Here is a 15,804-nt window from a genome sequence, read left to right as displayed (position 1 = left end):
CCGGTAAATACGGGTGTGAGGTTTCATCAAACTCGCGGTACTCGTGGTTTGGTGTATTTTTCATGTAGTTATGGGGGGACCGATGCAAGGTGCGGTTATCTTGATAACAACGAGGGATAGATTCTCGAGGGCGTATTTGGAGGTGTTTTACGTTACACGGCCTTGGCAGTAGATCTTTGAGTCCGAGGGCGTATTTTGGCGGAGGTGTAACGCGGAGAGACAGCAGGTCAGGGAGCCTGCGACAAAACGAGGCGAACATTTTTAAGTTGGTATGTCCAATGGTAAATAGAAGACGAAACAATTATAAAACTCATAACAAAAAAAAGATAGCGCTCAAAATTCCGTCCGTCTGCTTACCATGGTTACTGGTCTCACCACGTAGTTATAGGTCCACCGCTAACATAGAAAAGCAAAATTTCATAGGGCAAACTCCAAACTGGAACTTCTTGCGGAAGAATCTGTTAGCAGAAACAGCCAAGCCACCAGAGAGCATGGTCGGAAAACAAACGATGATACTTGGATTCAAAATTCTCATCAATCAAAGCGGCTATGATTCGTGGTCATCTTGAATCTTCTGAAAAGTGTTGATGATAGCTTCACCATCAGTTAATTGGCTATCGAATTTTTTTATCAGTTTTTCAAATCTTACGAGTTCAGTCCAAAGACCGGTTATGCAAAACATCTTTGATGCATTTAAATTGCTTTCCTCTAGACGCATCGGTTCTTCGAATTTGTCAGCACAACACATGTAGAGATTAAACAGGCGAGAATACGCCGTATTAATGATAGGCTTAGATTAATGATAGGCTTAGTGGCAGTTGACCTAAAATAGGGAATAAACCTGTAGGGTAATGGCATGCACACAGCATCCGGGAGACGGCCCTAACTTAGGGGAAATAATGAGGTAGATTCTCGTAACGGCTGACCGGTAGGTCCAAGATTCACCAGTTTGGACAAGTAAACTACTGGGCTTAGATTAGTTGAGGAAGCGCAGAGCTTACGGATGAGTCCGAATCATCCACCAAAATGTACGCAATTCATTCAGTATTGCTGGAAACAAGAAAAAAGGGGAATTTCTATAGACCAGAGGGAGAGGATGAGCTCAGTAGTCCAATGCTGAATACCACCAAGTGGATTTTTGAGTTCAACAAACCAAAACGAATTTCTGGCGAATATGGACAACGGATGAATGAGACATTTTTTTTAACAAAAATGACCTTTGAGTGTATTCTTTATTTGAATATCCACCAAATCGATCAGCAGCTGAACATTTCCACGCTGAAATGTCAAGATAGAACGCTACCGAAACATTAAACCTGAAAACTTCTTGGAATTCAGTGGAAGTACTCCAGAAACTCGTTAAAATCCAAGTATATGTTGGACCGGGTACCCGCGGATGGGTTCCAGTCATTTGGATATGGCGGTCAGTGTGTACTGAAAATGGATTGCTCAAGGTTGAGATAAATCATGGAGCAAAACGTATATGGTTCGGGATGCTCATGATACCGCAGAACGATAAGGCACTGGGGTCATACATAGTTCGTATCGGACAGATGGGAAAAAGTGGTGGGGGCAGCAGTTACTGTATTGGCTGTTGCGTATGTGGCCAGACGGGTAAATGAAGAAAGCAAAATAAGCAGGCCATGCCATTAGCAACAGCGAAACTGCCAGCTGCGGGACAAACAGCTATGGGTAGCAGAGATTCCTTGAAGCATTAACGATATACATATATATAAACATATATCCAGGGGTTGGACAGTATAAATAAGCATTACATAGGAATATATGTGCAGAAGACGGTTAGGATTTTCAGAAGGGGGCCCTGTATCTAACTGGATATGTGAACTACTTGGAATAGTAGCTACTAAATGCGCTTGGCACAAATTTATCTAAGTGAGACCAACAGATATCGTGACAACGTATTACGTGAACAAATCCTAATAAAAAGATGCATTCCGGCTCCTTCCAAACTGGAAAACAGAGTGCCACATAAGGCAAGACCTAAGTGCCATTAATAGATAGATACCGGGAAAGCCATTTTAGCCTAGAAGATAGCATGCTCGACTACCATCCTTGGTTCTGGTAATCAGACTCACGCAAATTGAAATCTTAGTACCAGCAACCACACTGTCAGTAATGTTTAGACAACAGCAGGAAACCAAACGTGACCTCAAGACAGCGAAGCTCTCTACAGTGAACGGGCAGAAAACACGCTTGCTGTGAGTCGTCAAAAGGAACAAGAAAGGTAACCCATGATTTTTGGGTTTACCTGTAATATCAACTCTTCTATAGCCGCAGCACCCAAGCAAAGAGAGTGGTCCACCAAGGCTACAGCGTCCACAGTTTGGACGAATTGCAATATGGCTAAAATAGCGCAGAAACCACCAAAAGAGAAAGGGCTCACGTTGGATGCCACAGGATAAGGCAAATTGTGGGGCTTTCGTCAGGGTATTTACACTCCGCCACGATTAAACAGCGTCCACTGTCACCAAGTCATCGAGGTTTGGTCCGCTTTGGATATAAAGTGTACGCAAAACAGACAGGGAACCGGCAACTAAGCTTTGGTGTCCGAGGAACGCTGATTACGGTTTGAGTCACCAGCATGGTCTGAAAGTTTCAGGACGTAATGAGATCCAGTATGATCATGAGCTTCTGGGAAGAGACCAGTAATTTGAGAGATATTGATGTTCATTGGTGGCACTAGATTGCTCTATGCGATTCATGGCGACCAGTGAACCGGGAGAGGATTAATGACCCCTGTTCAGAGGGTCAATAACAATTAAAGGTCAAAGTATGGAGTAGATCAGAATAAATCTACCGAGCATTTGTCTGCCACGTGCATAAGTAAAACCAGTGGTGAATGGTGGGCTGTCCCTTCTACGACAAATTTACTGCGTGGAAGAGACACTGAAACATGCACTAATAAGAATAACCTCTTCAGGGCCAGAGGCCCCACCCGCCAGAGAATGTTCTACAAATGTAACGTAGCCACCTGCAAGCAGAAAGTAAGATACCAGAGATTTTTAAGGCGATACAAGAAGTTAAATGAAGCTATACCTGTTTGTTGTGTACAGTGGGTGAATTGCAACTGATACTAACTAATGGACTGTCAGGTCCACACACTTTTGTTCATCGTCATGGAAAGTCGACAGGGGCATTGTTGGGAAATGAGACTGTTACCCAAAAAAGATGTGGTGGAACGGATGCTGAGGGTTATGTGTCTATGTGACCTGTACTTTGAAGGTCGGAGCAAAGAAGCGGAAAGCTTGAGAAAACAATTCTTATTCCGCTATTTCGGGAGTCTAAGCTCTTGCAGGAGCTCCAGCTCTGGCGACCGACCGTCATCACTTTTAGCGGGCTAATCTATTTTGTTCGGCCTACAGGGTTGTAGCAGATTTAGCCAAAACATCGGCTCCGATAAGCTTAATAAGGGCCAACAGTAGAACGTCAACAGTTTACTTGGAGTTATTCGCGGGAAAGGGGATGAGGTCATGAACTATAATGGTAATGGGTTTTCTGGGTTGAGCGATCGGAAGAGTTGAACATGGATAAACAGGCTAATAGGTTGCCGGAAATTTGGGAGCGGTCATTTAGGATGTGATCTTGATGGCGAAAATTCTCTTGGGGACAGAGGAATCTGATGGTTTTTCCGTTGCCTCAGAAGTCGCCGGCAGGGAGTGTCTAAGCAGGCTGTATTATACAAGTTCCTTCAAAGGTCTCAGGTCTCGGTGACAATCACGAGTTCGAAATATGCCCACCGATGTGCAATTACAAATTTCCCATACCCTTCGCCTTGAGCCGCTGGTGTGCTGGCTTCGACCACTCTGTGTGCAATTAGTTGTAGGGGGCACAGTGCACGCTGCAGTCGACCACCTAGAGGCCTTGTTTTTGGCCGGCTATTTCCGGGGATGGAAGCTACTTATTCTTTTAGTACCTAGAGCGGAGTGAGCTCATTTTCATGTTTCATTTTTGCGGAGCTAAAGGTGTAAGTTTGATGGCGATAGTTCGTCAAGTGGATGATCGTGCGGTAGTCCTCGGGAGCGGACAGGTTACTGGTATCGGATTAGGCGTTTCGGAGGCATCGAGAAATTAGTGGCGGCTCGTTCCCCAAGTGCTGTAATTTTTTACTATAGACCTGCGTGACTTTTGACGAGACACGGCAGTACGCTGAAAAGATTGGGGTCTGTTCGTCTTTCCATCACTTTCAAGTGCCTCAAGAGTTTGAGCACCTATTTCAAACGTCACCGAGACGTGGCGATGCATCGTCCACGATCCCCATACGCAAAGTCCAACAGGAGGACGGGGAAACGTCGTCAGTAAAATCCATTTGGGTTCTTTCAATGGACTGAGGCGCCACGTAGTCACGAATAGGTGAACTCAATGGGCAGAAATTTTTCCAGAACCCATGAATGTGACGCTGACGGGGAAAGAGAAGGGGTATGGTGTTGGTTACGGGGCGGGTTCGAATTGATGGAAACTCAGGGACTGCGCTTACCTGATGAGCCCCAATAGGGGCGAAACCGGTCGTGGACTGTCGATGAATTTTCACCAACCCTATACGAAGGTGGAACCATTTTGAACGGCCCATGTTGACGAATTTACTAGAGCCTGGTCCAGCCACTTTTCTTGTAGACATGAACACCTGGACTGGATTGTCTAACCGTTTCGCTTTTGCAGCCAATAATGGCGCTAAGCTTCCAGAAAACTTATTGGTAAATCAACGGTACCTAGACAAAACGATTCGGTGAGAAGAAAAGTGACGACGTTCGCTTAGAAGAGAAATTTCAGCTACTCACAAGCAACAACAGAGCGTCTGCTGGGCTCATCTTTAATGCACGAAAGGTGGTTTATCTGACAGAAGTCGGATGGGCGGTAATAGACTACTTTAGCCATGGGCAATTTTGGAACCAGCAGACGGTGTACCGATGAACCCCGGAGGGATGCTTTGCTTCAAATAAAGCACAGTTGCAGCGTACGGCGGAAAGCATATCGAAGCAGAGCGTTTCACAAGCTTCATTACTGATCCTGCAAATAAAATCTGTGCTGCGGGTTTGGAAGTCCCCCATTTTGGAGGGCTTTGATGAAAAATTCAGGATAACGCAGGAGTACCCCAACAAGTGCTGCGAGCTTCTGGGTGGAAACTCGGACGAAACTCTGAGGGGAAATTCACACAAATTTAATGAAAGTAGATGGAGGCTGTAAAGCTAGCACAATCGCTCACCCGGAAGGCGATTCGTTTTTGGGACGATCTGCCTGAACGTGCAGCGCAAGCTCGTACTTCCAGAGATTTCAGTAACGATCGAATTTTTCCCTGCCCACGATGTCACCCAGCGGATGACAGGACCAGAATCTTGGATTTCTGCGAAAGCATTCATGTTTCCAGAAGCTGTTCCGCCTTCTCAAGGGGATACCACTTGGATGTAACCAGCCATGAATGCTGTTGGTTAAGAGTGCGGCAGGACATCGAAATGGGAAGGTTGTGCCTCTCCACATTGAAAAAGTTCGGATTCACACCAGAGGTTGTCGATCACGAACAAAACTGGGGCATCGCTGGGCTTCTGGCACCTCTGTTACACAAACGACTCAATGAAAAAATATATGAAACCAATTGGTTGCCACAGAGATGAAACTGCCCTGTATAACCCTGCTTAATTTTACATACACCGCTCTTCTGCAGCGGTCATCACCTTAGTTCTCCGGGAGAGTTTATTCTCTGATCCCGTTAGATGCTCATTGTCGGCTCGGTGGTTTCCGTATGAAACACTGCGAACCCATCCGTCTTCCAAAGCATAGGTTACAGAATTTTTGTAAGAATCCACTCGCAGACCCGTATGGTGGTGCCGATCCTGCGTTCATTTCTGTGTTCGCTGACGGGGTAGCGATCCCACACATTCCGCATTGACGGAAACCGGGAATTATTTTGCACGATGGGTTTTCGCGAACCCATCCGTCTTCAAAAGCATAGGTTACAGAATGTTGATAAGAATCCACTCGCAGACCCGTATGGTTGTGCCGATCCTGTGTTCATTTCTGTGTTCGCTGACGCGGTAGTGATCCCACACATACCGCATCTACGGGAACCGGGAATTATTTTGCACGATGGGTTTTCGCGCAGTCATGGCAAAAACATCTGTCTCATATTTGCCGACCGGCTCATACTCCTCTTGGATCCTCATGAGATCGCTGATCTGCACAGAAACCACAAAACCACCATTATGCTGTCTCAGCGACTGGTGTTTGTACAATCCGAAAATTCTGAGCGGCCCTTGCGCTGCATCCACTCAAATCTCCACATCTGAAAAAGAAACAGCTACCAATTGCACATCCCATCGGCAATGCATCGCCTTTCCAGGAGCTTCCAAGGTGGTTCGAACAACGGCAATAGAAACGCGAGGAAGCACGCACGCCCTCCTTCATTCTGGTCTGACCCGCGGGCAAGACGCCGACACGGAACTGTTTTCTAACCATTTCACAACCGACTTCTTCCGGGCCCCTGGCAACCCCTACTGCTCGCTTGATGACAATGTCAAAAATCTATATTCCGAGTAGCCGTATCTGATCATGGGAAAATCACGAACACCTGTCCAATCTGACGGTCGGCTTAGACAAGAGGTGCTATTTCGTAATGCTTTTTGTGTGGTGCCCTGTTAACCACGCGTGGACGTATATAAGCTTAGACACCAGGGGCCAGGTGGAGACGTACAGTGGGGTGCCTTTTTCTCGTAAAGTGCCGCCATCCTTCCCAGTTATAGCCGTCCCAACAGTCGGAACTGGGGATGCCCTCTGTCCTGGCCCTTGAACTTATCCGTGAATCCGTGAATCTACGGTTTGGGACCTCACCAATGGCACCTGAACCGTGCCGGAAGATTCTGATCAGAAGCAAACTGTCCAGTAAAATCCATTGAACTGGGGATGCCCCCTGTCCTGGCCCATGAACTTATCCGTGAATCCGTGAATCTACAGATTGGGACCTCGCCAATGACACCTGAACCGTGCCGGAAGATTCTCATCAGAAGCAAACTGTCCAGTAAAATCCATGAAACCGTTGGTTTATTCTTTATTCACTTACTTCTCCGCATTCCAATTAATGACCTCATGGACTGATGACGGCAGACTGAAGATCATCCGTGTGGTGTTGAAACGTTAAAGGGGTGAAGAGGACCTCATCAGAAGCTGTCCAGTAAAATCCATGAAACCGTTGGTTTATTCTTTATTCACTTACTGCTCCGCATTCCAATTAATGACCTCATGGACTGATGACGGCAGGCTGAAGATCATCCGTGTGGTGTTGAAACGTTAAAGGGGTGAAGAGGACCTGTTCCTAGTCGACGCGTTCCTGAGTTTGGTGACCGACCCATATTATTTCACAAATACAGTCCATGTGGATTAATTGAGTGGTGCAACACACGGAGAGTACTGAAGTGTTGGCTAGAAAAGTGTGGACGGTAGTCGCATATGCCACGAAATCACTGGCCCTAGAGTCTGGTGGAATACTGATTCCTGGATATGGGCACTCTGTGAAGCCGCACTCCTTCACATATTCATAAAAAGATCACCGAAAATTTTGCGACACGACTCTGGGTGTCTTCAAGAGAGTCTGAACCAGTCCATTGATTGAAATTCAACCAATCGTCTTGTTTAATTACGCTACAGTTCAGCGGTGTGGGACCGCCATCCACTCTGGCGGGTAATCGCTAGCTGCCATAATGAAGTCCTTGAGGACAGTTTTCTCGGTCGCCAAGCTTTTGAGGCCGAACGTCGGAATCACGGCTTATGTGAAGCCATGTGCTGTATCGAACTTCATCAATGGTTTGTTTACCTTTCCAACTAATTACTGAGCACAACAGGACGCGGGTTTGCAGCACAGGCGCCTGCCTCCGCCACGCCGGCAGCCGCCCCGTCAACTGGTCGCGTTATCGCGGTTATCGGTGCTGTGGTAGACGTTCAGTTTGATGAGAATCTCCCCCCTATTCTTAATGCTTTGGAAGTCAAGGGCCGCACCCCTCGCCTTATTTTGGAAATAGCTCAGCACCTGGGTGAAAACACCGTTCGAACCATTGCCATGGATGGCACAGAGGGCCTGGTCCGTGGACAAGAATGTGTTGACACCGGTGGCCCTATTACGATTCCTGTTGGGCCGGAAACTTTGGGGCGAATCATGAATGTCATTGGCGAACCCATCGACGAACGCGGTCCTATCAGCACCAAGATGAAGTCCGGTATTCACCAAGACGCTCCTGCTTTCATCGAAATGAGCACTGAACAGGAGATCCTCGAGACCGGTATTAAAGTTGTAGATCTCCTGGCACCGTATGTCAAGGGTGGAAAGATCGGTATGTCATATTTTACTCAACATTTCCACTACAGGGCTTTTCGGGGGCGCTGGGGTCGGCAAAACCGTCCTGATTATGGAACTTATAAATAACATTGCTCGTGCTCATGGTGGTTATTCGGTGTTCGCTGGTGTTGGGGAACGTACACGCGAAGGCAACGACTTGTATCACGAAATGATAACGACCGGCGTTATTGACCTCAAAGGTGGTAATTCAAAGGTACGACAGTGGTTCCAGTAACGCTTTCTGCAGGTTTCTTTGGTGTATGGTCAGATGAATGAACCCCCGGGAGCTCGCGCCCGCGTCGCGCTCACTGGTCTTACCGTGGCGGAATATTTTCGGGACCAAGAAGGACAAGATGTGCTTCTGTTTATCGATAACATCTTCCGTTTCACTCAGGCCGGGTCAGAAGTGTCTGCTCTACTTGGCCGAATCCCCAGCGCTGTGGGTTATCAGCCTACCCTTGCAACAGACATGGGTACTATGCAAGAACGGATCACTTCAACTAAGAAGGGTTCTATTACATCTGTACAGGCGATTTATGTTCCGGCTGACGATTTGACGGATCCTGCTCCTGCAACAACTTTCGCCCATCTGGACGCGACCACCGTCTTGAGCAGAGCGATTGCGGAGTTGGGTATCTATCCGGCCGTTGATCCACTTGATTCGAACAGTCGCATCCTTGATCCAAACATAGTTGGTCATGAACACTACTCAGTTGCCCGGGGTGTCCAGAAAATCCTACAGGTGAGCTGAGTCCACATATAAGTTATCCTTCAGGACCATCGTTCTTTGCAAGATATAATTGCGATCCTTGGTATGGACGAGTTATCCGAAGAAGACCGTCTGACCGTTGCTAGAGCAAGAAAGATTCAGCGGTTTTTGAGCCAACCTTTCCAAGTTGCTGAGGTATTCATTGGTCGTGAAGGAAAGCTTGTCTCCCTAAAAGATTCAATCAAAGGTTTCAAAATGATCATCAATGGTAAGGTACTTTTGATTCATCTAGTATTCTTCCAGGTGAGTTGGATCACATACCCGAGGCTGCATTTTTCATGGTTGGTGGGATCGAGGACGTTTTGGAGAAAGCTGAGCAGTTGGCGAGAGAAAGTGCTTGATCGTCTTTCAGCAACAGTGGTCGAACGATGTCCTAGAACCCTTGTATCTCGTCGAGTCTGCTGTAGATCCAAATAAAATAGGCTTTTCTATGCTTCCAAAATTATTTGTTTGATTTTAGTGATTAAGAAATTGAACGCTGAAACGTTGTTTTCAGCCACTACAGAACGGCTAGTTCATTCGGCAACTAAGTAACATTCTAATAAAATTGAGATGGTTCTGGGAGCGGACCAGATTGGACTACAACCCAGATTCCATCCAGTGTTACTCCTCACTCTCAGTCTTCCACTATGGGGGTGGTGGGGGCCGTCTGCCAAATATGTGGGTCTGTAGGACTAGTTTCCTTGGCAAACCGTGCGCATTGTGACAAAGGTTATGAAAGCAGTTGGGGCGACGCCCAGTGTGGCGTTTCCATAACAGTTAGCCTGTTTTGGATGTTTTACCGTCACCGTTGTTCTTAATGGGGACTTGCTTGTTGCCGGCACTAAAGGTCGCGATGTGGACATGACAGGTGCTATATATCAGGGTTGCAGCGGGTGCTTGTATTTCCCGTTAAGATGCTGGGACATCGGCGACACAACGGATCAGTCGTCCGACCTTGACATTATGGGCTAGATTCTGTCTCAAAATTTGCTTAGTACATGGTCGACGCCAGGTGAGTCAATGGTCACAGGCGGTAATTGGCGGTAGAAAGGTAGACCCTTGTCCGCGCGGTTGTAGTAATTGCTTTCCGTTCTTTTCCGTAAGTGTTCACAGAATATCAGCTTGCCAACCTATCTCATATCTCAGGCCAGTGCCGCAATATTAGCTCGAGATAGCTCAGTGGTCAAGGTCCGTTGTTCGAACCCAACCTCGATATCTCGACCGCAGCTGTCTACTCTTGGGCGACGTAACAGTATCCCATCTTCCGTGCTTCATTCTTGTGGCATGACAGCTAGGCATTGAAAGGGTGGTGCAGCTGGGTGATTATCATCTCAAGACTGAATCCATTGTTCAGGAATACAGCGCGGAGCGTACTGCTACCCAGTGACCATTCTAACGGGGTGGTTTTATTCACTTCAGTGCGATTCCTTTGTTGGCTTAGCATAGAATTTCCTGCGTTAAATGCTACTAGAGTGAGGTGTCGTGACAGGATAGCATTTTCCACCGGAGTTCAGAAATTGACATCGATTACAACTGATGCGATGAATGGATTCCACAACAGTGGTGACAGGTTGGCCATTGCTTTGGTTGCGAGTTCTGTAGAGCTGAGGCAGGTGGTATAAAACACAGAAGCATGATCAAAATAAATGCACACCAAGGACTTTAGTGAGAGGGAACCGTATGGTAGAACCAGGCCTACCATCACCTCATCCGGGCGGTTACCTGAGAAGTCATCGCGTAATGACTAGTCGTAATCCAGTTTTATTGCGTAGGCGAGATGAGTCTTAGATGTCCAGACCTCGGAATGAACCTGGCGAAGGATTCTACCGGAGCCATGACTACCCAAAAGGCAGGAGGACGAATTATGGAGATCGCGACCCGATGGATGCTGGCGGTCACTTTCAGTTTTTATACCCTCGGTTGGTAACCAGCGGTCCAGGATTCTCAGCACCCACGCTATCTGCGCCCACTTGTGAGCAAGGGGGTGGTTCTGTTTGGCATCAGGATAACGCGTCGATTATGGACCGCGTTCTAGGCACCGACTTTTCTGCCAGTAGATTCGTCCTTTAACCACTGAGCTGTCTTGAGCTCAGCAGTATCTCAGCCCACACAGAACCATGAACTTAACAAGTAGAAGTACATTGTGCCATGCTGGCATGGTGAATCAGGTGGATAACTGACTAATCGGTGCATACAGCAGGACGGATAGGCTGCTGCCTCCCATTTTCATTGTTATCCCATAACTCCCTTTTTGCCTCACTTGACAATCACTCTTATGAAGACCCTGATTAGGAGGGACGAGATGGCTTAGTGGTTAAAGCGCGAATTTACTGACGGGAAGATCTCGTGGTTAGAACGCACCCCAACTTCCCCTGTCTAGGCTTGGGCAACCTGGTAGCATCCCAGTCCCCGTGCTTCCTTCGGGTGGCATGGCTGCTAGGCACCGAAAGGGTTTTCACAACCGAACGATTCTTTTCTTTATCATCATTTTATTTCAATCCCCGGTGTTGGGCACGTTAGTCGGGTGCCCATGGAGTCGATACATTTCATTTCACCACTCCCATCTACCATCCAGTGACTGCTATTTAATCTTCGTCCTGTTCCATTGCAGCCTTTAACATAAGAACTGTAGCAGGTCGACTAGGAAACTACTCTTGCGCGTTCTCTAGCTATTCTATCGGCTTACATCCGAACCTCTGAGAGTCGATCAGACGATCTAAGTACACTTGTTTAGCCTACGACACCGTCTCCGTTAATCTACATTACGAACTTGGAGTGATCCGGGTTGCGTCGGTGTTTGGTGTAACATTAAGTTTTTTGTTGAGAATTCGTTGCTCGACTGGATACCGACTTTCTGCTTCTCAACAACCCACCCTGGTCGAAATGCAGAACGTGGTTTGTCGTTTCATTTGTATCTCAGTGAACCGTGTCTCAGACTCATTGTAAACTACCTATCGAGAACTGACCGTCCTCTTGTCCGTCCCCAGGAGTTTGAGTAGGACTCCTCGGTTTATCAGGGACACACCGTGGTATTATGTTTAGAGTGAACGCAACGTTTTGCAAATTTTTACTGACCACCAGTTGTTTCTCGTACCAGACACAGTGGGCGCTGTTATGCTACCTGGCATTTCCCTACTGCTGAACATCTTTGGAATCAGACGGGCCATAGCGTCATCAGCTACCGGCGGTGTCTCATTTGATCGCCAGTTTTTCTGGGGTACATGAAGATGTAGTGTTTGCGTGCCTCCGTGACCCATTGAGCTATACTGGTTGGTGTATGTCTGATACACAGTCTCTCATACCAAGCGCCGCTGTCTTGCGATCAGGATTTTGAGTTTGGAAGCACCAAAGTCCACTATGCGATTCATATTTTGTTTGAGGTCCCTAATCGTCCTGTGTAGGTCTGGGCGGCACGGTAGTATCCCAGTCCACGCACAACCAACACACTTGCAACTAACACTACTCTCACGCCACGTCGGCCGACGCGACGACGGAAGCCGCTTCATCTCAGAACGGCAGCTGTCACTCCTTTATGCGAAGCACTCTATCTCCTTGGGTTCAGAGTACTTAGATAGTTCAAGAGGCTTGGGCAACCTGGCGGTATCCCAGCCCTCATGCTCCCTTCTGGCGGCATGGTACCGAAATGGTGTTACAGCTGAACGATTTATTACCCGCATTGTGGGCTGTTGCCGTTTTATCTTCAGGACGAGTAGTGAGTTACAACAAGGTTAAATTGTGGTAAATTGATCTGGAGGATTCTTACGATTGACATTGGTAATGTTCTTTAATATTGTTTCAATAATCTTTAAGTAGCTCAGAAGAGAGCATATTTTTACACGACTGGTGATTTTTTGTGTTGAGAAGCCGGTCAACGCGTGATCACATGAAGTGGTGTCCGTGATTGAAGGATGAGTGGTACCATATCCTGTCTAGGTGAGAGTTAATCTTACTGTTGATCAACCGCCGCTGACTGAACGGTTAGGTGTTCAAACCATTGGCCGGGGGTCGCGGATTCGGAACCCCTCGATTTTCGTGACACGCCCACTACTGGTGATCCCAGAAACAGCTATACGGTGTTTCTCGACTTTCATATGATGAGTATGTCCAACTACGGAAGGCATTCATCATTCTCTTCGTGGGTTATTGTGAGATCCGGATGATTGCTATTGAGGCGTCCCGCAAACTTGGTCGTCAGTGTTTCTTATTGGAAATAATTGGAAATAATCAGTGTCGCCGACCTGGCACTGATAGTAACCTAGTTCTTATATACTGCCCCTTCATATTGCTCTATATCATGCCCACTTGAGGTTCCCCCCAATAGCATCCATCGGGATTTCACAGCAACCAATGGAGAAGAAAGTGATGACTACCTCACGTTCTTTGGCATGCTCATCGCAAATAGGTACTATCAGGAGGGTCAGACTACTGAAAGCAACCACCGAATGCCTCAACTATACTGAGACTCAGCTCCGCTAGATTTTGACCAGACAGACAACGCCCCTTCAGTATGCGGCGCTTCACAGCCTTGTATCAAACCCAGGCAGCGAGAGTCAGTGTTGGTCAAAGTCAGACAACGCTCCCGCAATATGCAGCAGTCGCAGCCTCATACCAAAGCCAGACCGCCTGCGTCAGCATTGGACCAAGTTTAGACGGTGTCTCTCCAATAAATAGCTTGAGAACGTCGTACTTTCGCACTCGCTTGTTGGGAATATAGCTGTTGTGTTCCCTTCTGTGAGTCTTTTGCGGCATTAGGCACTGGAGCGGGCCAGCAGTCAGGTACAACAGATTGGCGAATCAGCAGATATAACAGGTACGACAAACATGTCACATGAAAATCTACACGACAGGGGAAATTTGTACATTTCTAAAGCTCCAAAGCTTTGAACTAGAAATGCAACACTGTCAAAGCTCTGTTCTCACGAGAACGCCGGATCTGCTTCTAGAAGCGGCTGAAGCTACCCACAAATACCTCCGGGCCAACTGGATATCAAAGCAAAGCTGTCCAGTGAATTCAGACTAAAACTACCTACCCAGAAAAATCATCAATAGAACTATCCTCCAGAGGGGATAAGTCAAATAACCCGAACAACGGAACATCTGGTGTCGGCTCAAAGTGGACATACAAAGCCACGGATGTCGGGGTCCTAAGCATGATTCCAAGGAAGACATTATCCTATTCAGACCAAATCCCACTGTGTGTACCAGTTCAACTTATTGCGAGAAAAGTTAAGTAAACAGAACCAGTATCTCAACTGCAGGAAGGAGCACGTTCCTCTTTATCTTAGAAGCGGACGACATACCAATGCTGGGGATCATTACCTGGTAGTAAGCTACCACAGTCAGCAACTGGCGAGCATCTTTCAAATACAAGACACCGAGTTGTTTTGCCTTTGGCCTTCACCATCACGAATCGCTTGGTCCTAGTTTTCCTAGGGACGATGCACTCAACCTTCTGCTGGAATCGAAAGGAACTCGATGTAGCCCTTTGGTTAACCTGGACTTGACATGTATGACAAGGTAAAGTTCCTGAGTTTGAACATGACTAAGAAAACTACAGCTGTTAGGACAGTTAAGTCGGACGGTCGTTACTTCTAGTGAAGTAGTCGCATTCTGGTGTCTGCCGACATTCTTCCTCCGGGAGCACTTTTTGGGAGTCTTGTCTATTCAACATGGACATTGTTGGCAGTAAAACTCAGTCAAACTGTTTTCTATAGAGGAAAATGTCGGTAGCTCAGGTAGCGTAGATGGTGGTCGTTGGCTTGTTCGCTGAGCTGGGTAATTTGATTGCAAAGTTTTATCACCAATCGAGGTGACGTCATCAGTGCGTTATTGTGGAGCCTAGTAGTGCGTAGCGGTGGGTTGGTGGGTGTGCACAAACAATCGAATTTGCCCAGCTCAGCGAACAAGCCAATGACCACCATCAGTCAAACTGTAATTGAGTGGGGTTCTGTTCTGTACGTAGCTTCTATGGACTGCATATGTAAAGGCCACATGTAAGCATTAGGAACAGTTCCAATAAAATAAATACGACATGATTTTATGTACAATACGGTTGCGCCAGTTTACCTTCATACGTCATTTACCTGCCCCTCCGCTGTTTTTATTTCTAGAATAAATTTGATACTACTGATTCATAGATCAGTAGTGTGGAGGCTTAGAAGGTAGGCTTCAGTGCAGAAGTCCTTCATTACCAAGTACCTGACAGCCGACAGAGATGAGCAGAAAGCAACTACCTCGTCGTTGCTAAGCAACGCCAACCGAATATTCCTACATAGGGGCACCAACCAATTCCATTTCCAAATATCGATATCCGAATACACGTTTCATACGGCCATACAGTTCCCTTAAAGTGAAAATCCGTATGGCTTTTAAGAATTTGATCCTCGAAGGACTGGGCTTTGTGTTCACCGAAAGAAAGCGAATGTCATAACAAACTTTCCGAACCTAGCCGTGTTTCTTCACATCGCTATATAAACTATCCGGTTTGATTAAATAATGGTCGAATTATTCCATGTTTATACAATGCTCATATGTTTGTTTTCTGATAATGAACAAGAGTCTGGTGACGAGCACCATGGTTGATTGGTATCCGAAACACGGGACACCTGCGTTGATTAGGCGGTTTTGGGTGATCAGAAGGCGGTGATGCATGTAAGCTGCTCGTGCCAGTGTAAACCCGGAAGAATATGCGGAGGCCCATTTAGAGCCAAAAGCC

General features: G+C 46.9%; 4 protein-coding genes across 4 annotated transcripts in view; 2 read left to right on the top strand and 2 right to left on the bottom strand.

Annotated features, from left to right (window-relative positions):
• T265_01734 (hypothetical protein) overlaps positions 1-5,375 on the bottom strand; it is a gene marked incomplete at both ends in the record, with an annotated part of 12,163 nt that extends 6,788 nt beyond the window's left edge. The window contains 2 exons of the mRNA XM_009165824.1: positions 2,934-2,992; positions 5,222-5,375. Of these exons, the coding sequence (XP_009164088.1) occupies positions 2,934-2,992; positions 5,222-5,375 (213 nt within the window). The remainder of the gene's footprint in view (positions 1-2,933; positions 2,993-5,221) is intronic.
• Positions 5,376-6,099: 724 nt separating this feature from the next.
• T265_01733 (hypothetical protein) lies at positions 6,100-6,549 on the top strand (the record flags this gene model as incomplete). Its single annotated transcript, XM_009165823.1, has 1 exon — positions 6,100-6,549. The coding sequence occupies one exon, from the start codon at positions 6,100-6,102 to the stop codon at positions 6,547-6,549; it is 450 nt and encodes a 149-aa protein (XP_009164087.1).
• A 1,157-nt stretch (positions 6,550-7,706) lies between these two features.
• T265_01732 (hypothetical protein) lies at positions 7,707-9,448 on the top strand (the record flags this gene model as incomplete). The annotated part of the gene is made up of 6 exons (XM_009165822.1): positions 7,707-7,809; positions 7,848-8,333; positions 8,368-8,552; positions 8,586-9,080; positions 9,114-9,315; positions 9,351-9,448. 6 exons carry the CDS (start codon positions 7,707-7,709, stop codon positions 9,446-9,448), a joined length of 1,569 nt encoding a protein of 522 aa, XP_009164086.1.
• A 4,207-nt stretch (positions 9,449-13,655) lies between these two features.
• The window catches only part of T265_01731 (hypothetical protein), a gene marked incomplete at both ends in the record, with an annotated part of 57,952 nt that continues 55,803 nt past the window's right edge, over positions 13,656-15,804 (bottom strand). Inside the window, one exon of the mRNA XM_009165821.1 lies at positions 13,656-13,844. Coding sequence (XP_009164085.1) covers positions 13,656-13,844 — 189 coding nt within the window. The remainder of the gene's footprint in view (positions 13,845-15,804) is intronic.

This window comes from Opisthorchis viverrini, assembly GCF_000715545.1.
Source record: "Opisthorchis viverrini unplaced genomic scaffold opera_v5_19, whole genome shotgun sequence".
NCBI classification, from domain to species: Eukaryota; Metazoa; Platyhelminthes; class Trematoda; order Opisthorchiida; family Opisthorchiidae; genus Opisthorchis; species Opisthorchis viverrini.
This window is presented reverse-complemented; position numbering and strand designations above follow the sequence as displayed.